The sequence below is a fragment of the Melanostigma gelatinosum genome, assembly GCF_949748355.1.
Source record: "Melanostigma gelatinosum genome assembly, chromosome: 21".
Taxonomy (NCBI): Eukaryota; Metazoa; Chordata; class Actinopteri; order Perciformes; family Zoarcidae; genus Melanostigma; species Melanostigma gelatinosum.
The window spans coordinates 14,989,209-15,015,876 of record NC_136654.1 but is presented as its reverse complement, the minus strand read 5'-3'; the positions used below and the strand labels follow the sequence as shown (position 1 = coordinate 15,015,876).

General features: G+C 44.2%; 1 protein-coding gene across 1 annotated transcript; it reads left to right on the top strand.

Moving 5' to 3' along the window:
* On the top strand, positions 1-21,751 carry sema4gb (sema domain, immunoglobulin domain (Ig), transmembrane domain (TM) and short cytoplasmic domain, (semaphorin) 4Gb; the record flags this gene model as incomplete). Its single annotated transcript, XM_079293264.1, has 14 exons — positions 1-145; positions 10,275-10,423; positions 10,800-10,862; positions 11,125-11,223; positions 11,315-11,408; positions 11,745-11,858; positions 12,252-12,406; positions 14,927-15,102; positions 16,652-16,790; positions 16,891-17,113; positions 17,766-17,881; positions 18,311-18,465; positions 20,236-20,297; positions 20,784-21,751. The coding sequence occupies 14 exons, from the start codon at positions 1-3 to the stop codon at positions 21,749-21,751; spliced, it is 2,658 nt and encodes an 885-aa protein (XP_079149390.1).
* Positions 21,752-26,668: the final 4,917 nt, after the last annotated feature.

Here is a 26,668-nt window from a genome sequence, read left to right as displayed (position 1 = left end):
ATGGGAGACCAGAGATCCGTTCAGCACCTCCTGCCCCTGCTGCTGCTCCTGACGCTCCTTGCCAGGCTGTCACAGCTGTGGGCCTTCCCCTTCAGCCCGTCCCTGGACCTGGACGTCACTCCCAGGACGACTGTCTTCTCCAAAGGTGAGGGGCAAACACAGCTCGGTTTGCAAACTGTGAGGCAGAGATACTCTGTGTACTGTTGGCCCACTGATTTGACCCGTTTACCAACACGGTCAGCAGTTGGAGCTGCTAACATGTCTGTAAACACACAGACATAATACACACATTTTTAGATTTCTCTTTCTGAGGATATCATTATCTCCGATGTCCAACGTGAGTTAAGAAATCTTTAAATCCGCTCAGAAATCAGGGAATGGAAGATGATCCTTTCAATCCCAGATCTCACCTAAGAATCCTAACGTTTTTAAGTTTTCTTCAGTATTCAAGTATTACAGATAGTTCATCATACTTCTAATGGTAGCAATTTGCGAAAATATACAAAAATATTGGCTAAAAATAACAGGGCTCAACTTGCTCACAGTGTAACTCTTTGAATCCATGGCAACATTATACTTCCTGTTAACATCCCCCAAAGCATTATGGGAACTGTAGTTCCAAAACATGGCATCATAATTATTCCCCAAATAGAATGAAAACAAAGAATAACACGACGGACGGAATGCACTGATATTACTGCGACAGACTTTAAATACACTGTTCTAGATGCATCCATGCAAACACACGTGCACAAGCCACCAAAACACCTCACTGTCCTTATTAGAAGCCCCTCCGGCTCCCTCCTCCCTCCCCTCCTCGTGAAAGAAGTGGCATAGATTTCAAAGTTGGCCCCGAAGACTTCATGCTCAGAGTTATTAATCGCCTCTCTCAAGCCCTGTCCTAGATCACACGGCTCAGCAAACACTTCTCATGAAACAATAGACAGGGAGCCCTCATGAAGCCACACCTGAGCACAGTGGACCTGACTAGTGTCCGCGCAGAAAATACTGCTGATGGAGGTGTATTTTTGGCACGGAGGTGGTGTTTACACACATCATCAGCACCTTCCTCCTTCTACCTCACCCCATCTCTCGCTTGCCACCGGTTCACCTTCCCCCCCCTCTCTCCTCGCCCCTCATCACTGCGGCAGAGGCTACCACTGCAGCTGCAGCGAGGAGGGAACTCCGGCGCTGGCAGACTGGTCGGGCGGCTGTGCTCTTGCCTCCACCCCTCTCCTCTTCAGTCCTCTGGGGACGAGTATTATTAGAGGACAGGTGGAGTGAACAGGACCCGGCTCTATTGCCAGCCGAGCTCTCCGGTGCAATGTCATAAGAGCTGCTGAGAGTGTTGCAGTGCGAGATGATGCGCTGGAGACGGAGGATGTGCTGCTTGACGGTCTGAATCACAATCACTCAGAGAGATGAGAAGATCAAGGAGGAGTATTTCTGTGCAAAATGTATATGTAGTTTACTGGAGAGAGAGAGAGAGAGAGAGAGAGAGCGAGAGAGAGGAAATCGTGTGAATATTCTTCCTGCGAGGTCCAGGTTTTGCTTCACATGAACTGATTTGTTGGGCTGCAGAGAATCTTCAGGTAGAAAAGGTATTTGTGGCAGCACTAAGAAATACACACTAAACATGGAACTACTTTCAAAAGTACTGATCTTTACTGCAACCGATGGTGTAAGAAATTTGAGCATAGAACTGTGTTTAGTAGCTATAATAAAAGTGTTCAATAATTCATAATTAAGAATTCATGATTAGTCATAAACATAAGTGTTTTGGAAATGCATAATTAAGATAAGCATAAAGTGTTTTAGGATTAGTAGCTAGATGGAGAATTTGAGACATGAAGCTTTTGCCAAAAGTTGCAAAGTCTTATCTATTATATGGGATGTTTATCATAGAGGGATTAAACCGTAACTGACAGTCATTGAATGTGTTAGTAAACTCAGGGACAGAAAGGCAGACAGGCGAATACACTCCTGGAAGTTAGCCAATAGGAATTGGGATAAACGGAAGAGGAGGTGTTTCGAACGGATGTGGGTGGTTTAATTTCAAGTCTTTTTCTCTCTCACGTGATGGCTCTCAGAGGACGGACGGGTTTTATACCTGAGGAGCTGAGTTGAGTTTTTTGCAAACGGGGTTTTATTGATTTAATATTTCATGAAATAGTGTCCTTCACTGTAAATACTGTACTTGCATCAGTGGATTAAATTCCTTATAATTGTAAACCAGTCTTGGTAGATTTCTTATTGCAGCGTGTCGACTGTACAAAGCAGCCGGACACGTGCTCTGGCCTCCTCGCTGTGGAACAGACTCAAACTTCCACAATGGGAGCAGTGAACTGATTACCAATATAATATCAGTGATGTTAGTTATCAACCAAATGAAAACGGACACACTCGATTAACTCTGAGGAGCTCATTCGATGGGGCAGCACGTTCGATTCATCAAGCCTCATTAAGTACGTTTCTAAGTGCATCATGGACGGAACTCATTGTCTGCTCTAGAAGTTTCCTCCCAATCATCCAGCCCTGGCTGAATGATTGGTTTTGATTGGTTGATTGGTTGGATGATTTATTTACACATCTTTGCCTCCTCGGATTATTCATCATACGTACTCTGGGCACTTCTTCTGTGCTGCAGCCAGAGTCGGTCTCTCATCGCAGATTTAATCTTTTCTCATTGCCCTCGTAGAAAGTTGTCCTTGACCCACTCTCTAATCATCGGGGAGGGGGGGGGGCAGGATGTGCAAGTGTGTCAGCATGCGCTTCGTCAGTCTCGATGTGTGATTGCATGTGTGTGTGTGTGTGTGTGTGTGTGGGGAGAGGGCTATGTGGGCATGCAGTCGATCTCTTCATGTAAATTCTGCACCCGCTGACACTTACAGATGTCACTTAGGGGAAGGGGGGGGGGAGGCTCTGCCTCATCAAGAAAATGTGTCTGCCTGGATATGCAGGACTGCATATGGTAATAGAATGGATGTTGTATGTGGGTGTCTCTACCTATGGGAGGCTCCGTGCGAGGATTTCTATGATGTTTCACGGCTGGGGTGAGGGGGCGCTCATTCATTTACAGTATGCCTCACAGATGGCCTGCGTGAGTGGGAGTGCAAGGACAAGCTGCTTCAGAGTGAGCTCAGAAAAAAAAGACACAGGATGACTTTTTGACACTATAACAGAGATGAATAAGAAAGTAATCGACATAGTGTAAAGGTGACGTTTCATAGAGAAACATACTACTGTTCCATCGTGGTGGTCGTGAAGTATCCATTACGAAAAGCTGGACGAATCAATAGTTTTATGTGAACAAAGGATGAAGTGACTGTGTAATGAGGAGAGGAAACACATATTGAGGCAAGCAGCAGGAGCTTAATGAATCAACTTCATCACTTTCATTTAACAGAAATCTTGATGAAATGTATGTAAATAGTTATACAGTATCTTGATATGATCCGTGTCAGATCAAAACATTGTGTGTTTATCAGTAAAATGTCTTGAAACGTGTGAATACGTGTGGCTTTCTTTCAGTATAATGAAAAGATTGAACATATTTTTAGCTTTCATAGCGCAATGCGACAGCATCTTGGATTGTGTTTGTATGTTTATGAGACAGTGTTGTTGTTCTTTCTCCCAGAAGTGAGATTAATGCTCGACTGTGTTCTGAACTCTGCTGGTTGCCCATCGGGGGTTCCTTTCTCTGCCACCAGACCTGAAGTAATGCGCTTGTGAAATATTGATGCACTGTAAGTTGTCTGCCGCTGCTACAACAAGCTGAGGAGGCAAATAAGGTCTCGATAGTAAGTTCCCTTATAGTTAGCAGCATTATTGTTGTGGTGGTATAATAATGAAGAGTTTTCTTCATCCAGTGTTACAATTTCAGTGTTCAGACTTTGCAAACAGCAGCAGAAAACATTGATGTTTTATTCCCATTATCAGCTGCGGCTGCTTTGACTGAAATTGTTTAATCTCCGTGTGACAGCGCCGTTACACCACTTGTTTTTATTTTTCTCTCTGTGGCGACATTTCATGCTTTGGACTCTTAAATCCACTGAGACCTCCATGATGCTTTGATCTCACTCCGCTCTGGTATCGTGCTGATGAGTGAATCCGACAAGATCTGATTGGTGATTCACTGATAGCATCCAGCGAGACCTGCGATAACACAGGGACTATTTGTGTGTTGGCTCTTTTTTCTGAGAGATGAAAGTCTTGGCTGTCTTTCATCTCATTCTGCTGTCTCCCCGGTTCAACAAAGACCTACGAGTACAAAAGTTTTGGATCCGACACGAGCTCTGAAAGGTGTTGCGTTTGTGTGATCGTGAGGCGATGCGGTAAACATAACGCTGCCACTTTGACGTGACTCTTAACAAGCAACAGTGGCTGACATCTTCATTCAGGAAGAGCTGAGTACACACAAGGAACATCCGTTTTTTCCTTATAACCATGAGCTTCCTCAAAAATATATTAAGGTGAACTTTGAAGGCACGAGTTGAAGATAAATATTCATTTTAAAGGTTTGCTCACCCAAAATTCAACATATATATGTTTGCATTTACCTCGAGTTGTATCTCTACATGCCAAAAATGGTTTTATTGCCAAGACTGAGATATACAATAATAAATAATGGTTTTATTGATAAACTAGTGACCGTTCTTTCGACGGGATCACACCACACGCAACAGCAAATCAGGCCAGGGGAGTAAAGTGTGTGTGGGGGCCATTCCCCACTTCCTACACTGCTACTTCCGGCCCCCTTGCTCGGACCTCACTCGTCTTCATGCTTGGCCTTCATTTTGATCTAAACTAAACTCCTGTGAAGTTTCGTGACTGCCTCTTGCACGGTTGCGACATTATTGCGGCGACAGAATCTGTCCACAGGCAAACAGATGGACATAGAAACACACGACAAAGCACTCAGAACCAGCTTTAGTTCCTGCTAGATGTCTCCAGGACCACATTTAGCCATGAAGACAAACACAGACTCACATGGTGAAAACAATACCGGCATCGCTGTCACAGCCGGGGGAAATGAAACACATAAGTGAAAAACCTGTTCAAACCTGACAGTCTGGCCACTCTGAATACACCAGAGGATAGTTTGACCTGATCCAAAATGGAGTCGCCCCCAAACACACCGAAATGCAAGACTGAGCACGGTTTAGAGACACAACATCTGTACAGATGAAACCAAAACTATCTGCATGGAGCGATAACACAAAAGGAAAGTGAGAAAATATGTTGTTGGTTTTGTTATTTTGGTGAACTGAACTATTCAGGGTGTATATGTACATAGGTAAATTGTTTTGACTTACTTATTGTCACGTGGTTGCTTGGTGAGGTTACAGTTTATTTATCTGCACGCAATCAATGCCCAAATGCACTGGTTTGTTTTTATAGATTTTTAAAAATCCATAGCAAATCAATAATGATTCTTAGCTGTTTGATAAGTTGCATTTTTAAACTTCGCACGCTACACAAAAGTAAAAGCAACAATAACAACTAAACTAAACATTATTGGCAACATTGTTTTTTTTTGAGATTTTCATGCCAATAATGTTACATTGAATTGAATTATTACATTAAAACATCATATCTCTGTAAACATATGTCCCTTCCCTCTTTGCCGATTGCGTACAAATATATTCTAACATGAATTGTTTTGACTAATGTCCTGAATCTATTTATTACGGGATTCTACTTTTCAATATGTACTTTCATGTTGTCTCTAATGTTTTATGTCTTAACATTGTTTTATTCTGCTTTGAACATACATTTTCCCTACGGTGGAAAATACTATTGTGTTGTGCTGCAGGACGCCATGGCAAGAGTATTTTTACTGTTAAACTGACGACAAGCAAACTTAAAAAAAACCACAGCTTGTGTAGTAATCGGTTATGATATAATCATAATACACTTAGAAATAATAGATAATAATGGAGGGAATCATGGAGGAAACACTCTCTGCTTTGCTCTCTTTGTCTCTATTTTTCGTATATCAGTGCACCCAGTTGTGCATTATTTCTGACATAACACATGGTCGTGTTGATTGCCTCTGGAGGCTGGGAAAGAAGTGAAGATGTGCTGATATAATGTGGACAGAGTTGACGACAACTGGCACTTCTGAAGCTGTCCAAAGAAGTTAAGTCGGTCTTTCCTTCCAGCATTTGTACCCAAATCTTTTTCCGTAAGCACGTGTGTGTGTGTTGTGTGTGTGTGTGTCACTATAGTGAGTCTAGTGATGAGTGAGTCACACAGGAAGTTACACGCACACTGGATTTACTATCATCTCGGATCCCACATGGCGGATTACAAATATGTCTGAGCATGAGGGCGCACATTCTGGACGCGCCACCTGTGGCAGCTCAACGTTGAGACCCACAACACACACACACTCACACACACTCACACACACACACACACACACAAACACACACACACACACACACACACACACACACACACACAAACACACACTCCCACACACACACACACACACACACACACACACACACACACACACACACACACACGCTCCTCAGATCTTCTCAGTCACTGACTGAAATGTCTTCACTCTTTTTCAGGAGACAGATGAAGGGTGAAATAAGTGTGAAGGTTGTATGTGTGTGTCCTGGAAAAACTGACAGATGTTTCCGAGGGGCAGTTGTTTTGACCTCAGAACATTCACACAAACAGGTTTTAACACAAACAAACACACACACACACACACACACAAACACGTGCATACAGGATGACAACAGTAAATAGAAACCAGCTAGCAGGCTGAGAGGCTTCTGGCACGCCTGAGCGCTCTGTTGACTTTCCTCATTGATTTTACAGCAAAGCACAAGGTACAGTGTGTGTGTGTGCGTGTGTGTGTGTGTGTGTGTGTGGATACATAACAGCGACCCCAGGGAACAGTAGGCCATAAATATGGTTCTGTTGCTAATTTTATGGCCACGCTAAAGCTGATAAAACTGTTGAAATGTTGTGTTTCTATCTTTAAAGCTGCACTAATCAATATTGTTACAGTAATAAGGGATCTAATGTCTGCGTGTATTGTGAAAGATGTCGCTCTTCGAGACGAATCCACTATAACAGTAACCCCCTTTTAGCCTCTTTTAGCTCATTGTCACGCGGACTGTGACAACAGTCACAACAAACACCTGCTTTACGTCACGCTGACTGAAGAGGGCCTTGGTGTACACTCACTGATGCTGAAGCTTTGTCTTCAACCGTACCAAGTTATTTTTTGGGCTTAAACCTAACTCAAACTTGAACCAGCAACTCAACGCTGATAGGCTATCGTGCCACAGCGTCACGCGATTATGTCGCAGAAATTGAAAAATTTCAACTCACGCGTTGGCGATGGACGCGGTACCGCGTCCACCGTGCCGCAAAAACGCGTCCAACGCGGCATCGCAAAATCGCGGCAGGCCAGTCTCATCGCGTCTGTGCATAGACTTTGTATGTAATCTCGACGCGCTTCAAAAAATCGACAAATATAATTGATGTACTTTATTTGATTTGACAGTTGTTGACCACACAGAGACGTTGTTACTACTACTAGGCTTCTTGAATATATTTATATATATATATATATGGCAGTAAATAGCGCGAGTTAGATATTATTGTAATGTTCCGGACCTTTGCCCGAGGAGATTTTCTCAATCTGGACCTTTTGGAATTTTAGTTGAATACCCCTGCTGTAAAGCAATGATGCACTTTGTCGTTTAATTTGGACGACTTTTGTAAAATTGTGTAGTGTGTGTGTAGTGTGTGTGTTCATCCAGGTAAAAAAAGATCCATTTATTTTCTTAGTTCTCTCCATATGTCTGAGAGATTGGTTTTAGAGCACAGCTGTGATTGCCGCCCATTGAGTTTGGCTTCTGTGCTTCAGACTAACGTGAACATTGGTTTTCTCTTTCAAACATCTGTGTTGTCCCCAAAGATGGAGGGACGTCATTGTGCCAACAAGTGCATGAAAACACACTCAGCCCGACCCCCCGGCGGGTGTAAAGACCAAGGCCGCTGGGCCTCCGCCGCCTTGAGGCCGGGGACGTTTTGTACGTCACCGTAGTCCTTCTCTTCGGCACTGTGCTTGTCATGTCATGCAACCACTATTTTTACAAGATAGAAACCAAGGCTTTCGCCCACTCGGCGATGACTCACACAGTGGGCTCTTTACGTTGCCTTGGGCTGCCATTGTGTTTGCGTAACTCTCTCTCTTTAAACGTGACCTCTTCTGAGAGCATGCAGTATACTCGTTCTAGTGCCAGCGTGTCACCCTCTCGTCTTTGTTGCTTATCAATACATTTCCTCTGCATAGATTCAGTAGATGTTTTTCTTTGTGCATGCATGCCTTTTATGTGTGTGTGTGTGTGTGTGTGTGGCGGCCTGCTGCGTGACTCCTGCCCCTCCATGACAGAGCCCCCCACCCTTCAGATGAAACTCCCCCCCCCCCCACGGCGTGTCCTGACCTTTGGCTGTGTCGGAGGAGCTGCTCATTGCTCACTCACATCCGACTGGCTATGTATGAGAAATAAAACAACAATGGGTGACAGTCACACAGTCCTATTTGATTTCATTGAGAGTTACATAAGGTTTCGCAACATTTACATGACTACAGACAGAAATGTCTGTAGTCGTAGGATTCATAGGATGTCGTAGGATTCATCTGCATGCAGGAAAATAGAGTCGGGCCCAAACTCAGACACACGTGGGAAGCAGGGGGATGAATAAAGTCACATCATTTCAATCACATCATGTTGACGTGTATCGCTCTCATTTGCTGTTGAGGTGGCACTAAATGGACCCTGATCTAATTCCATAAGTTTAAGTGAAGGTTATGAAGTGTGCAATATGAAATAATACAAGACGGCAGCTTGAATTGCTGGCTAATCATGTGTGCACTCGCACCAGTTGATCCCTGGCCCTCCCAGCAGCCCTTCTCGCTCCGTTACAATGAACAGGAGAGCAGATTGAGCGCGACAGGCGTGCAGGACCTCACACCGCAAGCAAAATCGATTGGTGGGGGACATATATATACGTAGGTGTTCCTATTACTGGGAGCTGGGACTTGCTGTCAAAACGGAAGGAGAAAGAGGAAGGGAGGTGATTAATATGCCCATCTGCTCTCTGCTGACTCACATTCCTCAGTGTAATACCGCGTGGTTTTCTGCTTCATCCGTGTGTCCGATTTATTTAATCAGATGGGAATCTACACTTGCATCTCACACTTAGTGCAAATCAAATCTCTGTAAACCTGCTTCTACTTCTCTGTGGGAGGAAAGGCAATGCCCTCCTTTTTTTTTTTATTGTCTCGCAGCAGCGGAGCGACCTGGCCCCATTTCTGAGGTGTTACACCGGAGCGTGTTCAAATATTTAGTTTAGTGCACCAGGCCAATTATTTTTTCAATGGATTAATAATCTGTTTGTCTGCTCACTCGTCCGTCATACACACACACACACACACACACACACACCCACACACACAGATGATGATGCTGTGGCAGTTATGAGTGATGTGATTTGGCATTACTGGGGCACCATTCCTGCTGAATGCCCTAAAATGTGACCTCCCCTGTGCCCCATCCCAACACTCTCCCACGGTCCACTCAGCAATCACTCCAGCGACCCCCCCCCCCCCCCCCCCCTCTCCGTCTCCCAGACCCGCTGTCGAGCCTCGTGCAGACACGCTGAGCACGTTCACTTTGAGTGTGTGGACTCTGGGAATTCTCCAACGAGTGTGAAGTCAAGATAGAAAGCTTTAATACCAAACTACTCTCACAGACTGCAAGCATTGGAGCTGTTAACACGTGGCCCTCCATAGGGATGAAACAAATGTTTGATTCTGCTGCATAATGACAAAACTACAGTGTGAGAAATATTAAACATCTACCAAAAAACATTTAGATAAATAAGACAAATTTCTCAAATGCATCAATGTTTAATTCTTTCAAAACACAAGCAGCCATACAAGAACCTTTGCCTCAATAAAGAACGATGAAATGAGCAAAATGATTTCTCATATGGTACAGACTTTAAAAAAAATGAAAACTCATGAGACCAAAATATTGTGCCTTCTAGTTCCTACGATAGTTCAAGCTCCATTTATGCTCCATCCTCCAAAAGTACACCATGTCCACATACGTTTGGCCATACAGTGTTTATGTCACGACATAGGAACTTCAATGGAAGGAAACGATTGAAAGAACCAGATAAGAACAATTGTTTTTGGTGATAGTAACACGTGTCACATTTGTTTTTTGCAGGTCTGTTGGGCAGCGCCAGTTTCAACGGCTCTACCCGGAACTACAGCACCCTCCTGCTGGAGGAGGGGAGTGGGCTGCTGTACGTGGGAGGCAGAGGAGCCGTGCACGCACTCAACACCTCCAACATCTCCACGCCAGCAAAGCTCACGGTGAGCGCCACCGATTACCGCCACACTGCAAACGCCGTTTCACAAGTTTCCCTCCCATTTCCTCCATGGAGGACAAACTAATATTAGCCTTAAGCAGATTGAGCAAATCCCATTGTGTCCCTTCCAATTTAATGGATATAGATTTAAAGCAGCAGGCGTTTATTCAAGGGTTACTGAGCAGAGTCAGACTTTACTGACGCAGCTAGAAATAAATACAGTGAGCTGTCCTTCTCTTTTCTCTCGTCCTGTTTATCTCACACTCTTGTTTTCTTCTCTTCATCTGCCCCGTCTCATGTCCAAAGATCTTATATATCTGTTTCCCTTTCTATTTACAGCGCTGACTGAGTCATTAACACCCCCTCCCTGTTGTTTGCAGATTGATTGGGATGCTTCCCCTGAACAGAAGAAGCAGTGTCTAAACAAAGGCAGAGACAATCAGGTACTGCAAATTCAACTTTTATTATTATTATCCAGCATTGTGTTCTTTTGCTAAAACTCTTTATTTACTTGAGATCATAAATCAAACACTTCTGCTTTGTGATTTGCATTTTGCTTCTGACAGCAAAATATACAAAATAAAGTAAAGAAATCGCACTGATTCATTGAATATTTGCATAAAAAAGCTCCAGTACATGAAGTGGATCTGTACACCGTTCTGTCGTGGAGCCAGAAATAACCTGTTTTTCTCTGTTCCCCCGCAGACAGAGTGCTACAATCACATCCGCTTTCTGCAGCGATTCAATGAGACTCACCTGTACGTCTGTGGAACAAACGCCTTCAGACCTCTTTGTGCTTACATAGTAAGAGCTCGCGTGATTTCCTTTCAGGGCAATTATGAGTCGAACTGAATTTAAATGATTAATTGTCTCTTTTTTTTAATCTGTCTGTAAGGACGCAGAGCAGTTCAGCTTCTCCTCCGGCTTTGAGGAGGGCAGAGACAGGTGTCCCTATGACCCAGCGAAGGGATTCACTGGCCTCCTCGTGGGTGCGTCTCCCAGATTTGCATTTATATTTTTGTACTTTATTTTTCTTACAGAAGCATTCAAACAAAACAACAGTTGGTCACCTTTACATTCATACATATTGATGTAAACTCATACCAGTTCATATATAACGGATCAGTTATCATCTCATGAGGACACAAACACAACCCATTGCCTCGTTGTCATTCACACAAACAGAGGTTGTTACCATTTATACATATTATAACCACATTAGGTGATAGGTCAGTACTCACTCTGCAGTATGCCAACGGCTTTTCCTTTATGTCTGATTTAACTGTTGTGTCCATGCTTCTTTCTTGTCTTCATCTGTTCATCAGACGGGGAGATGTTCACGGCCTCTCAGTACGAGTTTCGCAGCTCTCCAGACGTGCGCAGGAACTTCCCCTTCCCCACGCTCAGGACAGAGGAGGCGCCCACCCGGTGGCTTCTGGGTAAATACAACACATGGCAGCACAAGTCAAAGAAGAGAGCTAATCATCAAATGCATCGAGTAATGAATACATGGTTCCTTCACTTCACTTACAGTGAACTACTAAATGGACCAAACCTCAGTGCCATTTTTGTACATTTTTAGCTCATCGGAGGTTTTGCTGTTACTTCAAAAACCGATTGACTTGGAGATTAAAAATCACATCGAAAGAAAATTGCACTGCACTGCAGCGCTAACTGGCTTTGTTGTGGCAATTCAATCACACTTAAAAGCTCCATCTTTGGTTTCCAAGGAGACACTTCCAAGGCTGCTAATAGGTCTGTGTTTGGACATGTGGATCTGAGTTTGTGCGTCTTATTTGTGTGTGTGTGTGTGTGTGTGTGTGTACATACAGAGGCAGATTTTGTGGGCTCCGTGCTGCTGAGAGAGAGCGTCAACAGCTCCATCGGCGACGACGATAAGATTTACTTCTTCTTCACGGAGAGAAGCCAGGAGCAGATTGCCTACCCGAGCCAGACCAAGGTGTCCAGGGTGGCCCGAGTCTGCAAGGTCAGAGAGAGCAACTCACCCAAATACTGTTAACCATAATCGTATCAATGCTTTCTCTGGGTTTCGAAAGCCACTTCCAAATCGGACAAGACTCACACGCCTGCAAGGTCATGGAAGAGAAAGGGTTGAAATGAAGGAGGAGAAAAATGTATTCAAATCGCAATAAATAGCGGGATTATTTAATGCTTTACGTCACTGACGCAGAGTGAAGTAAATGGATTTCTGCCCTTGATTCTTCTCCCTCAGCTGCCGTTCTGCTCTTAAGGGTATTTCAGTGCTGAACGAGCCACAAATGGTTGGGGGTCTCTAATCTAGGCTTCTTCCCTGATGGCGGTTCTTTCTGTGCCACTGTTGCCAGGCAAACTACAAGTCCACCAACCGCCACCTCCAATGGCAAACCATCTCCGTCTCTTTATTGCCATCTCGCCCTCTTGCACTCCCCCCCCCCACCTCATTTCACTTGCGATCAGCATCTCCGGTCTAGACAGCATGCCCAGCAACTCTCTGTCTTCCTCCCCATCGTTTCTTTTAGCCGTGCGCGGTGGTGTAATTACCATCACAGTGTGCTGTTGTGCTGCAATCACGGTTGCAGTTTTTCTGAGGGAATCAAAAATAAAAAAGTGTCCAAAAAGACTCTGGTGAGCGGCTGAAAACGATGTTAAGAAACAAACCCCTGCAGTTGGGCATCACCTTTTTGTTGTGAGAATGCGGAAATGATTTGCATCGACGTATGAGAGGAACAGAGAAATGAATGTGAAAGCTGCATGTTGAGTAACCACTTCAAACATCCAGCAAATGAATCATAACAAAGATTTATTACTTAATTTCTTGATTTTTTTTAGCTCTTTCTGGAGCTTTTTTCACCACACTGCATAGCCCCTTTTGAAATGAAATAATAGTGATTGATGCCCAATATTTGGTATCTGGAGCGCGAGAGGAAGTGGTGTTGAAAAGAAATATCGAGGAAAAAGATCTCGTGTCTCATAGGCTGCATAACGGATAGATTCTTTTACTTTTTTTGCCGTTGAATCCTTAAAGACTATTGTTAGATATACTCCGATATGTAGACGAGTAGATGTGTTTGCACATTCATAAATTATTTTCTTTATTTGGTTCCACATTTAAATGCTGTACTTCTACTGCACATTTTCTCCCGGCAAGCTCACTAACAGGCGGTGAAATTATTTCTGAACTTCCTGAACTTTTCTTTTTTTAGTCCCGTCGACTCAAAAAGTTGATCTCCTCAAGACTCTCTCTGAATCCAAAATGAAATCATTTCTGGATAGAAGGCCTGGACTCGTCGCCTCCGCTCTCTCTCTCTCCTCATCGGCGCCGTGGTGTTGTCAGAGCGGTGGAGGGTGTAATAACTCAGTCTGAACTAGGCCAAGGCAGCACATGCAGATGTCGAGCCGGCCCCCAGCTCAGCCCCGCTGGCAGATCTGCAGATAGCGAAGGCCCTGGCAGTCGCCTCGGGCCTGAAACCACTGAAGACTTGCCATTTTTGAGTCGCGTAACCAGTTGTCCTCTTCTGTTTGTCACTTCCCAGCAAGACAGCAGCTACTTCTTCTGCCATCATGACCTATTTGTACAGAGAAGGGTGTAAATTACATGGAAAACAAGGTCTTTTACATAAAGAGCGGAAATCAATACCATTCTGACATTATTTAATATCGGCCATTTTGGAGCTCCATATATCTAAAGCTATGAAAAAAATCTTCAGAAACCGACTTGGCTTGATTTCCCCCACAGTGATGTTTACGCTGCTACGCTTGGACTCTTGTTTTCTTGGATTTACGTCACGGCAGCCCGATGACCCGGACGGTGCTTTGATTGACATCGATTGTGATCTATCGGTGCATCCCTTTAGCTCTTTCCACATAATAACCTGGTGTTCATCTCCATAAGAAAGTCAGTTGGATCCATCTTAACGTCTCCTCCAACACCAACTCTCCAGAGGTTTTATTATCTGAGGAGAAGCATTTGTCTGCAGTCCTTTCCCTCTCACTTACTGCCAAATAAGTTATTGATGGAAGTTCTTAATGCGGGCATTTTAGTTTTCCATATGCATTTGTTTTTTTATGTGTGTGAGAGGCCGAGGCGCCATACTTCCCACGAACACCGAGAAAAGTAGTCAGTTCTTTTTTCCTCTCTACTAAATGAGGTGTGCTAAATTACTCTTTTAGTGAGAGATTTCTTGCAGCCTCGCCTCCCAGTGCTACCGAAATGCAATTAGAGCGAATGTGCTAAAGTAGGCACTAACATTCAGCTCCTGTTTCATAGGACTCTGCTCACTTCCTCCTCCATCTCTTTATGTGTGTATATAGTGATGTGTGCATTATCATTTCCTGTCTGTTTGTAGATGATTACTGTTTCACTGTTATTCCAGTCAGATTAGTGGCCGTTGATGTGTGTGTATGAGTATGAGAGAGTATTTGTGTCATTTGAAAGTGTATATGCCAGAATACATGAGCTCAAGTGACTTTATTTAATCCTCCATTCATTCGTCTCCTCTGTGTGCAGAATGACTGGGGAGGCCAGAGGACCCTGCAGAGGAAGTGGACCTCCTTCCTCAAGGCCAGAATGGTGTGTTCAGTCCCAGAATATGAGCTGCACCTCAATATCCTGCGCAGTGTGTTCGTCCTGCAGGGTCGAGACGCTCAAAGCAGCATTTTCTATGGTGTTTTTGGCCTGGAATGGTAAGAAACAACATGAAATTCTGCTTTTATTCTGGCATTTTTTCCCTATTTAAGTACCGTAGCTTTAATATTCTACATTGTAGGACAGAATCTTTTATATATTCTGTATCAGCATAATTGTACACACATATCTCCAAAATCCAGCCTGGCACATCTGGTATGTTGGGGAACTTTGGGATCTCCACTAGAGTTTTAAAATGTTGTCAAAGACCATTATAAGTGAACGTAATTCTCTTTCCTTGAACCTACTTCTTCTGTCTCTCACAATAATGAGAGTGACACGATGAACTGCATCAACTTGTTTTGTGTGCAGCATGTGAGTACAGAATATCTCCATAATCAAACACAGACATGATGACTGTTTGCAAAGTGCTCTTCTTTCACGCAGGTGAGCGAAAAGGCTTCGGTCTGTCGAAGTTGTCGAAGTTTGAAAGTCAAAAATGAATGCAAAATCTTTACTTTACTTGAATGAAACAAGCCATTTGTAGCCATCACCTCATTTTAGTCATTTAGTAAAATGATTTCACGAAATGACGAAACAATTAGTCTGAACAATATTCAGCACACTAACTGATAACTGAAGAGACAGGGAGTTGTTATCAAAACAGAAGCAGCCAGAGCTGACGTGACAATGTCGGAGGACATTCCGGTGGAATATCTGCCAGCGGTGTGAGTGTGTGTTTATGCTGATATGCCGAGTCATGCTGCATGAAACTGTCCCGAGGGTGCTCCGTTTGTGATGGAGAGGATAGCATTGCAACGGGAAAGTAACTCGATCTACTTCACTCTCTGCTACACTTCCTTTTGTGGATATTCAATCTCAACCCCCATCAGTCTGTCTCCTCATTCACTGCAGCAGCTGCCTTTCTTTCTTTTCTTCTCTCTTTCTTGTTTTCTTTTTTAAAACACACACACACACACACACACACACACACACCTGTGTGAGTAGTAGTGGTGACTATGCGTTAGACTCAACCGTGCAGCGGTGAGTAAGGCCCTGAGCTAAATTGCTCACCAGTTTTGAAGACAGATTCAGGTTTCACTTCGATCTCAAGTTCCTCACTTGAATGCTTTCGAAGGCACACAATGGATTTAAGAATGTGACGCAGACCCCCCCATACCCCCCCTATTACTACTCTCACCTGTAGGGTTTAAGATTAAGGGTCACCTGGCTGCCAGCTCATGCTGTCGGAGGACATGTCTTTCCTTTCAGCAAAACCACAAATGGCGCTTCGTCACTCGTGACTCGCGGGGAGTGGGGATTTCAGGGCTGTGAGTGTGGTGTTGAAAAACCTGCAAAAAAGAAATATGTTACAGCTACTGGAGATAAAGAGGGGACAATTACACAGCTGTCAGTGACGCCACTCCCACACGTCCATGAAAGACAAATTGATAAGATCCAGGGGGGAAATGTGAGCGTAAAAAACTCTACTTTCCGACACTAACACCCCCAGTTTCACAGAATAAAGAAGAGAAACCCAGTTATGACCTGTGATAGTTAATTCAATCTTGGTTGCAGTTGCACCTCAGATAATAACCTGTCTTTCAGGAAGAATATCAAAGCATCTGCTATCTGCCAGTACGCCTTCTCGGATGTGCAGAAGGTGTTCGAGGGGCCGTTTATGGAGGTGCAGGACTCAAAGTGGAGGGAGTACACGGGGAAAGTTCCAGAGCCAAGACCTGGATCTGTAAGCTTCACCGATTAAAACCAAACTCGTTCTACCATCATTATAGTCTTTAATGTCTTTTCCTCTCTGATCATTTCCCTGCCTCTGATCTCCTCCGCAGTGCATAACAGATGCGCACAGGTCCCAGGGCATCAACTCATCCCGAGACCTCCCAGACAACGTCCTCACTTTCGCCAGAAGGCACCCGCTGATGGCCAGCCAGGTGCACCCGATAGGTGCGCGCCCACTCATGTTCAAGAGGAGTGTCAACTATGTGAAGATAGTCGTGCACAAGGAGCCGGCGCTGGATGGGAACACTTATACTGTTCTGTTCTTGGGAACTGGTGAGTTTTACTGCTGTGAAGACAGAAAGCAACAGAATGGGCTAGAGGGCTGAGTGCCACTAGACATTGGACAGTATGAAAAATTCATGTCACAATTGTTCTGGCCAAAATAATGGCGATTCACAATATTTTCCCGATAAGCACTATGCTTTAAGATTGGGAGCATTTTATTGCCTCAGCTAATCCGGTGGCTAGCAGCTAACGATGCTAACTAATATTTTTATTGCATCAAAGAAAGGACACACACATGTATTTTGTGGAAAAAACAAAGAATCCTTAATAAGATAATCATAAATCTTCCCCTGCATAAATAAATAGATAATAATAGCAACACTGTGTGAGTCTGTTCTTTCTTTCATGATAATTCCTGTCATTTCTCTAACTATTTTTCCCTTCTTCACCTTTTTAGTGAGCTACTCAAGTTACTCTTTTTATTTAGATCCACAATAAGATCCTACATTGTCCCTCAGTGCCACAGAAGTCAGAGAGCATTGAGAGACGGACTCACTCATTGTTGGTTTATGTTCTTTTAATGGGATTTGTTGACAGTGAGACAAACACAGAATAACACCATCCTTTACAGGAACTGGGTTGTGTTCTCTGTATCGCCTCTGAAGTGTCTTGTTTGACAAGGTTGTGTCTTTTCCCACAGACGACGGGTGGCTGCACAGAGCTGTCGACGTCGGTGGAGAAATGCACATCATAGAAGAGCTGCAGCTGTTTGATAAACCCCAGCCCATCGAGAGCATGGTCATATCCTCCGCTCTGGTACGTATTCATGCATGTAGAGTTAAACGTTTACAACAGTGAGTGATGCAAATGAAAACCTTTGATAGGACCTGGCCAGGCGAATTACATAATTAAATACATATAATTGGAGTGTAAAAATGCCATTAACAGAGGATGTTTATCCTTTGCACAAGGGACTCTGGTGCTCGTAAACAGTACCGCTTTTGTCCACAGGGAGCGCCAAAATCAGTGCAAAATTAAAGTTTGTGGTAGTAGCTTTAAGTTTTGGGTGTGCAGCTATTCTGCAGTGACCAGGACAAGGAAGGTGACATCAGTAATCGATGATTAACCAACAAATACGCTTCTTACATCCCAGTGCATCACAATGCTTCGGCTTTTAGGCTTTAAAAGTCAAAAGAGTAAAAGTAGGAATCGATGAAAAACAGATTTCCCTTCTTTATTTTGCAGCGGAGCATCTACGTCGGCTCCCACTCTGGAGTCGTGCAGGTGCCGATGTCTGCCTGTCAGAGGTACACTTCCTGTTACGACTGCGTATTCGCCAGAGATCCGTTCTGTGGCTGGGACGAGAGGGCCTGTGTGGAACTATCTTCACATGCACAGAGGTGAGGGAACACACACACACACACACACACACACACATGTACACTAACAAATGCACATTTCCAGCCAGGAGGCAAACAGATAGAGTTTTATAGAAAGTAGGAAGAAAACAGACAACACACTCACATAGATTTGGCAGAAAACGATCCAGACTCTTGCTGAGACAGGTTTCCTCAGATCCTGAGTCTTTATCTCCCAAAATCTCCTCTGTTGATTCTGCGTTCATTTCCTCTCTAACTGCTGCTGCATGCGATTGGATAAGAGCTTAAAAAAACTCAAAACTTCTGTAAATTATCTTTGTTGCCTTTTTCAGGTAAAAAGAGACAGTCGTTGACCTTCATTTAGATATAAGACTCAAATGCTGCTAAGAAAAAAACAAGTGTCAGCCCCTCCACATTAATAATATAACAGCAGTGAACAGCTCAGAGAAAAGTATGCTGTGATGATTTTATATATCATTGTTAGCCTCTCTTGAAATGAGTAATAAACCTACAAACTGAGATGAATAATTTTGACACGGTGTACATTTTTGCATTACATGACCTTTAATTCCTTCTCCTGGGCCTCGACAGCAATACTGGAGTCTAATTAATCATTCATACGGCTTATTTTCACTTCTAACAGAATTTCTATGAAGGCAGGTCTTAGACAATGTGGTCGACCTGGATTTCTCCCACATCTCCGTTGAGCTCCGCAGGAGCTTCTTCTGTTTACAATTAACAAAAAGAACATTCAGATCTGAAAACGCACTTCTCATGCAGCATTTAGGTCGAGTGTAACTGAGCATCTAAAACGGAAAATAACAAAAATTTTTACAGATCCATAATATACAAATCATTTTGATAAGACTTGACTTAACGGCCACCTGTTTAGCATTTATAAGTAGTATACAAACATTTAATACATTGTTAATAACACCCTATAATGTGGTTTTAAGCAGCTATATTAACTATGTTGTCACTCTTTATTTAGAAACATAGTTGCTGACAAATAGATTACTAACATGCATATCTTACTACTACATTATAATGTATTATAATAACAAAAGGTTAAATTAAAAAAGTAAAATGCATTATATATTTATAATACATTATAGAAACAGACACATAAATATGCCTTTGGCCCACTCTTGCACTGGGTATTGTTTGCACCTCTCTTCATTCACACTGCATGAGTGAGTAGCAGACATCTTCATCTCCATTACGGCAGCAGACACATCCGCATTTCCTGTGGATTTATTTGGGGGGGAAGCAGCCCGGAGAAAGCTGCAAAAATAACTGAATGTTAATGGCAGGGTGCACTTCTCTGGTTAATACTGCACGATTTTTTATTGATGGAGGTTGTTGAAATACAAAGATGGCAACAGAGAGGGGAAGCTTTCGCAGGATTTGTCTTGACTATTCTTCACTGAACTGGGTAAAAAAACCATATACATACATACATACATATATACACACACACACACAGAGTATATATAAATATATACAGCAATACGGCCTGGCAGCAAAGCCGGATCTGGGACCCGCTTATGTCTGAGCCGAAAGAGTTTTTGGTGAACCTGTATGTGCCATAAAGGTTCACGGGAATCTGACCCAAAGTCAAGCGTTAGATATAGAAATAGCCAGTCTTCTCACTGATGGTCTCGTTTACTCACTTAGGTCATATAGAGGCAAAAGTATCAAATTAAGACGGTTAAAAACAGTTCAAACTTTCTCAAAGTAACTTTGAATTAAGTAAAAACGTCAACTAAATTTAAAATCACTCTGTTGCAGATCAAACCTAACCCAGGATATCCTGAAGGGGACCAGAGGCTGCAAGGAGAATTCAGGAAATGGTAACAACGCACACACATGCATTATGTAACACGCATCTCTTTCACTTCTGACAAAGCTTAGTACTTTATTTTACCTCCCACACACACACACAGATTATGAGGTGGAAGAAGTCCAGCACTTCTTTTCTCTCCCTGAAAACACCAGCATTTAGCTGCTATGAAGGGGTTTCATTAGGTGTACGGTTCTCACCCATCCCCCACGTCCCAGCGTTCACATTTGAATCAGTCTCTCCTCTCGGCGGTCATGCTGGGCTCACTGCATTTAAAGAGGCTCATGAAATGAGATGGAAAGTGATGCCGAAAGGTTGCCCACTTTGAAAACGTAACCTTTGCGACCTGACATCTACTTGTATATTCGTCTCCGCTGCACTTTTGTCGTGCTGCCTCTCTCCCTCACATATTTCGCCTTTATCTTGCTCTCTCCACCTCATCTCAACTCTCTTTGCTCCGTCTCATGTCTCTTGTCCCCCTCTTTCTGTCGCTCAGTGGTCCACCAGCGGCGTTCTGTGATGTCGGGTGATGACGTGCTCCTCCAGTGCGAGCTGCGCTCCAACCTGGCAGCTCCACGCTGGACGCTGAACGGCAAAGAACTCCAGGGATACGGCCTCAATTCGGGCTACCGCATCGGCACAGACGGCCTCCTCATAATCGGAGCTCGCGCCCAGCAGAGCGGGTCTTATCGCTGCTTCGCCGTGGAGAACTCCGTCTCAGTCCTGATTTATCTTTACACAGTCAGGGTGCACACGGACGCGTACTTCCCAGTGGAGCCCACAGACACGACGCACCCCACTCCAGTTTCCAGCCCGACTGTTTTCTCCACCAGCAGCCCCACTGAGCAGCCTCTGCCCTCGCCCCCCGCCCCGCTGCCTCCGGGAGCGGAGTTCCAGACTTACAGACACATGGAGGCCGTGTACATTTCCCTGGTGGCGGTCCTCGGAGGGCTTTGCCTGGTGTTGACTGTGGTGCTGCTTTACGTGAGCTTCTGCACCAGACGGGCGTCCCGGGACCGGAAGTTCTCCCAGCAGGGGCTGCGGGTCCTGGGGGCCTCTGAGAGGAAGAGGAGCTCCCACCTCGAACTCAAAACCATCTCCAGCCACTACAATGGCCGCCAGGGTCGACGCTCCATCGCGGTGCCCACTTTCGGTGACATGGGTGACGGCTTCCTGCAGATAGTTCCAGGTGAGGGCCAGTTCTCTCCGTGCAAAACACCCCCACCGGCCCCTCCTCTTCCTATGCCGCCTCCGCTGCCCAACATGGACTACGCCAACGGGCTGTCGGCCACTCTGCCCAGCGTGCTGAGGAAGATGAACGGGAACAGCTACGTGCTGCTGAGGCAGGTCGACCACGACGGCATATCGCCGCTCTACCACTCCTTCACGGAGGAGCTCAACAGGATCCTGGAGCAGAGGAAACACTCACAGTTGGACCTGCAGCCTGACGAGAGCTCCATCTAGGACGCCCCCTCTCAGTCGTTGTTATTTATTTCTTAAACCCAGAGGGTGACCCGTAGCCGAGGGGAGAAGTGACTGTTGTATCAAACGCTGCTGTTATTCACCCAGTGTCACCTGCAGGTCGTGTTTTCACTTGATCTGAAATGTGCAGCCTGCACACGACAAACGGCCCATGATTTAAAGTCAACAATGGACTGCACTAACCAGAGACTGATATATTTAAAAAGTCTAGCTGTGTAAAGAATTTGGCCACAGACTGCACTTTTACTAAATGACCGCGAGCTAGCAAGACTCTCTGGAGGCTTGTCAAAGATGGCGGTCGGATGACACAAAAATGCGAAGGTGCAAACTGGGACACGAAAATAAATCAGGCCAGGAGGCGATCGCGTATTTATGGGACTGTGGGAGTGTTCAGGAAGTGCCATGTAACGTTAGACCTCTATGGAGCTTAAAGGAATACTCCACCCAAAATCTTTTGTGCATTGCTACTGTTGGAAACGAGATCATTTCCCTGCCTGTTGCAACTTTGACATCAAGATGTTTCTGTTCCCTGGTCTGAAGGGATGAACGGGTTTGACTCACCTGTAGTCGCAGGATCAATCTGTATCACGCAAAATCCTTTTATGAGGATGATAGTGATAGACGCTGCTCCAGCTGAGAGCCCTTCTCTGGTTTTGGGCAGATGTTGGCAGTTCAGGGTTAATTTATGGGCCAAAAGAAAAGGATCCTTTTGGGATGAATTGGTTGGCATAGCACCTCCAGCTGTGGTGCATCAGTGACGAATAAGATCTACCCGCGTGACCCTCCCCACCCCCGAGTGTGACATCAGACCTGTCCCTCCAGTCTCCTACAAATGCACTGATCTACCAAACTTAAGGACTACTAAAAGACTTATTATAACAGTTTTTAAACAAACTCAAACATCCAACAAACTTTAGACTGGACAAGCAGAGAAGAAGATTGTTACAAGAATAGTTTCATGTCCAAACTAGAACGGTTCACTCAATAAAGGGCAACACACTATGCAGTTTGCTGCAGCAGAATGTGAGATCAGTCGTGGACAGACACAAAGGTGCACACTCACTCACTCACAGACACACGTGAGTGATCGCCTGATTTTCCTAGCGGAGATAATAAGAATCCATAGTCAGGCTGCAATAATTATTTTTATGATTAATTAATTAATTATGTTTTCCATAACATTTTTTTGTCTCTAAAAAAGACAGACAATAGGAAAGAATTCCAATCACAATTTGAAAACCCCAAAATATCCAACTTAAATTCGATAAAAAAGACAAAATCAGCAAATCCTTTGTGAAGCTGAGAGCACATAACAAACTTTTGTTCTCTATGAGGGAGCAAACTACGTTATCAAACTTCTCAAAAGACAGATCTCGTGTGGAGTATCACTTTAAGGAGCTGTTACAGCTCAGGTGGAAAGAAAAAATCACACATTTCAATATATATTTTCAAACCACTCTTTCTTCATTTCCTTCTGTCCTCGTGTAGATTTCAGTCAGCTCATCGCTGGTAGCAGCTGGGAGCAGCAGTTTGTTGTGTCCGTGCCAGTGGAAACACCTGTAGTAAACCTGAGCATCTGTGTGAGTAAAGCGCTTGAGTGGTCCATTATTGGCCATTAAAGGAGCAGCCAGTTTGTGGTCACATTGATTGAATTCACTGAACACCACAGGCCGGCTTCATGGCCCAGGAGAGGAAACCGCAACACACGCTGGAGACGAACGGACCAGATGCTGTACAGAAGATGCTTATATTCTCTTTTATATTCATACAGATGAACTGAGATAAACGTTGCCTTTGTCAGACTGAAGCTGTTTTGTGTCGACACCTCGAAGATTCCTCCTGAGACCTCCTGACAATAGTTTCACGCCAACGCCGGGTTCTTTTTGAAAATGACGTTGCAAAGAGACTAAATGTTTTTTTCATGTACTTCTTTAAAGCTGCTGGTGGTGAGGAGATGTTGTCGAGAAAACCTTCACACATGCCATCCTCAGTGTTTACCCTGACAGCAGAGCAGTGCCAAAACAACAGTATTTCCTCGACAAGGTGAACAGCGCTATCATTAAAAACAACACAGGGACTGAAAGATGAATCCTGGAGTCGTTTGTAAACGTGTCATAGTGTTGAGTCAGCAGCAGCCCTTCGACTGTGACTCGCGAGTCACAGTCGAAGGGCTGCTGCTGCTGTGCGCATCTGTCACAGCGTCGCTGACAGTAACGCCGGCGCTTGGCTCGCCTCCACGAGGAGAGGAGAGGACGCGGGCCTCTTGTCTGTTTGCATAGAGCGCTGTCGTCTCTGCAGGTAGAAGCAGACAGAGAACATTTGACCTGAGTGTCCTGTTCAGCCATGCGGGAAACAGATGCTGATACGAGGGGGCAGCAGCTATTTTGCACTTGCAGGTTTTCAATCGTCCTCTTTGTCAACCTTGTGAGCCACTCGGTTCTCTGAGAACATGGTCCATGAAAGGCACTCTATATGCAGAGTAAGGACTAAAGGCCTCGGTGTGATTCAAAGTGAGGGGCTGATCACACCGAGAGGCGTCACTACAGGCCTCAAAAAACGCATATGTGATGAACCTACATCCTCATGCAACGGTTCGTATGATATGAAAAGTATGAAAGTACGAAAGCCAGCAACACGTGTCAATTTCCAATCAAAATAAACTTTCGTCTTCACAAAAAACTGCTTAGTTTGGTTCAGGCAACCAAAACAATTTGGTTAGGTTTAGAAAAAACACGAGGTCCACTTAGTTAGGTTCAGGAGAAGATTGTCGTCTGGGTTATTACGACTGAAGTACATGAGTTACGTGACAAAGACATCAACGCTGACAAACGGCACCATCCTGGCTGAACGATCGACGTTTGTTGGACCCGTCCACCTCCCCTCCCTCCACTAATGCTTGTGCGGTCCTTATTCTCCATCGTTCATAATTACGTGGATAACATACGAAATAATCTTGCGGGATATAGGTATAGCTGCGAATGCTGGATTAACTCACTCGCTTGCTCCCAGTAGCCGACATGAAACTATCACAACATGGGATATGAATTTGACCTTCACTCTCACATACGTCGTAGCTCTCTCACAGCCTAACGGCTAACTAACTAGCCAGTTAGCACGAGCACAACCACGAGGCATCCTCAGGGAGTCAGTGCTAAAGTGGGAAAGCCTCTCGCGTGATTTGATTGGTTGTTTGGGCCAAAAAATCGGATGTGCAACACAAGAATGGAGCGCACGCCAGGAGCATCGTACCTCAGGAAAACAGGGTTCAGTGGGCGACACGTTTCTAACCACGCATCTCAGTGTGATCGGGCCTAAGCGCTTGCGTACGTGGCTCTTTTTTCACTCTTTGCTTACACAGCTGAGTGGAACACCATTAATATCATCGAGGAGAGACGAGGAAAACCCATCGACTTGACGACGAGGGAACAGAAAGTGCAAAATTGCTGACTCATTTCCAGGACTCATTGCTGCAGCACACTAAATGGGCATTACTTGGGGTGAAACTCAAGAAATAGCATATGTGTTGAACACCCTTTCACATATGTGGCTATATATGGAACTTCTGTCCAAGTTAATTATGCGTCCAAACGTTACCACACACGTGTCATATCTGCCCCTCTGTTACATATTAAGGTGGCTTTTTCCCTTTGCTGCTTATCTGGAAAAGTGTTCAATATTGGATCTGACCCGTGTGTCCCTTCCAGCCAGAGAGCAGATGGACGTGCTGGCAGAAGCTACTTTGCATGTTGTCGATGTTCTTCTTGTCAGTAATTTTTTTTTTTTTTTTAGCCCTTTCACTTGTTTTCACCCTCATCTTCATTCTTCGCATCTCTCTCCTCACCGCTGCACGACAGCGTCATCTGTTACTCTGCTCACATCCTCACTGCTGAGTTTACAAATGGCCCCAAATCAATTACAGTCTGAGTTTGTGTTTGTGGATCAGTCCCATTTTCTGCATTGATAGATGCTGTCGATGCTCCTCTCACGTTTCTGGCTGATGTTATTATTTAGATAGTTTTTTTCATTGCACGCAGAAAGCCTAAATATGAATCTGTGTCCTAAAGGGACAGAAAGGCGGACAAGGATCAAGTGAAGGTTCTCTGATCCACGCTGGTCTATAGGCGTGATTCGCATTTAATATAATTTAAATCAAAATTGTAAAGAAATGTTCTTGTTTGTTTTTATTTTATGGCAAGTTTAACGTTTGTTTTAATCATGTATTATGTAAAAGTTGTGGACAATCCTCCACATGTTGAAAGCTTCTTCTGGATCTTCTGATCCTTTGCTGCTGCTTCATTCCCACTTAGAGGACAATCTGTTCACAATCGGCACTGGCTCTGCGCTGTATAGTATAGTATGTACTTTACAAATAGCTAACACATTGGCTTCCAGTTTTAAATCACCTTGTTTCTGTACTCAAAACTCACAGTGAAGCAAGTACATCCTTCTGCCTCAGTATGCAAGATACAGTATATTTCATGTAGAATATTTCTCCAGGATGTTGGCCAAAGAAAGTGCTGTAAAGAGTTCACAATTTGTACTTTTATTTTGTTAAAGTCATGTAATGTCATCTTCCATCAAACTGTTTCCGTATGAGTTTTGATGCACGCTGAACTTATCTGTCTGGTTTTCTTAGAGTATAACTTGCTGCTTGTAACCACCTGAGCTGCTGACAGAAAGGATTTACTTCTATCTCATCTCTCATGTCTTATTTATTTGACTTCATTAAATTTCCATTTGCTTCTGTGCAGATAACAACACTTCTGCTCAGCTTGGGGAGTGTCAACAGCCCCTGAGGGGGCAGTCAGGAAATGACATGCAAAACATGCATGCTCACACACAATCCTATTCTCAAGACACCACAAACACTTTTGTTTTTGGCTTGTGGCAAGCAGCAAG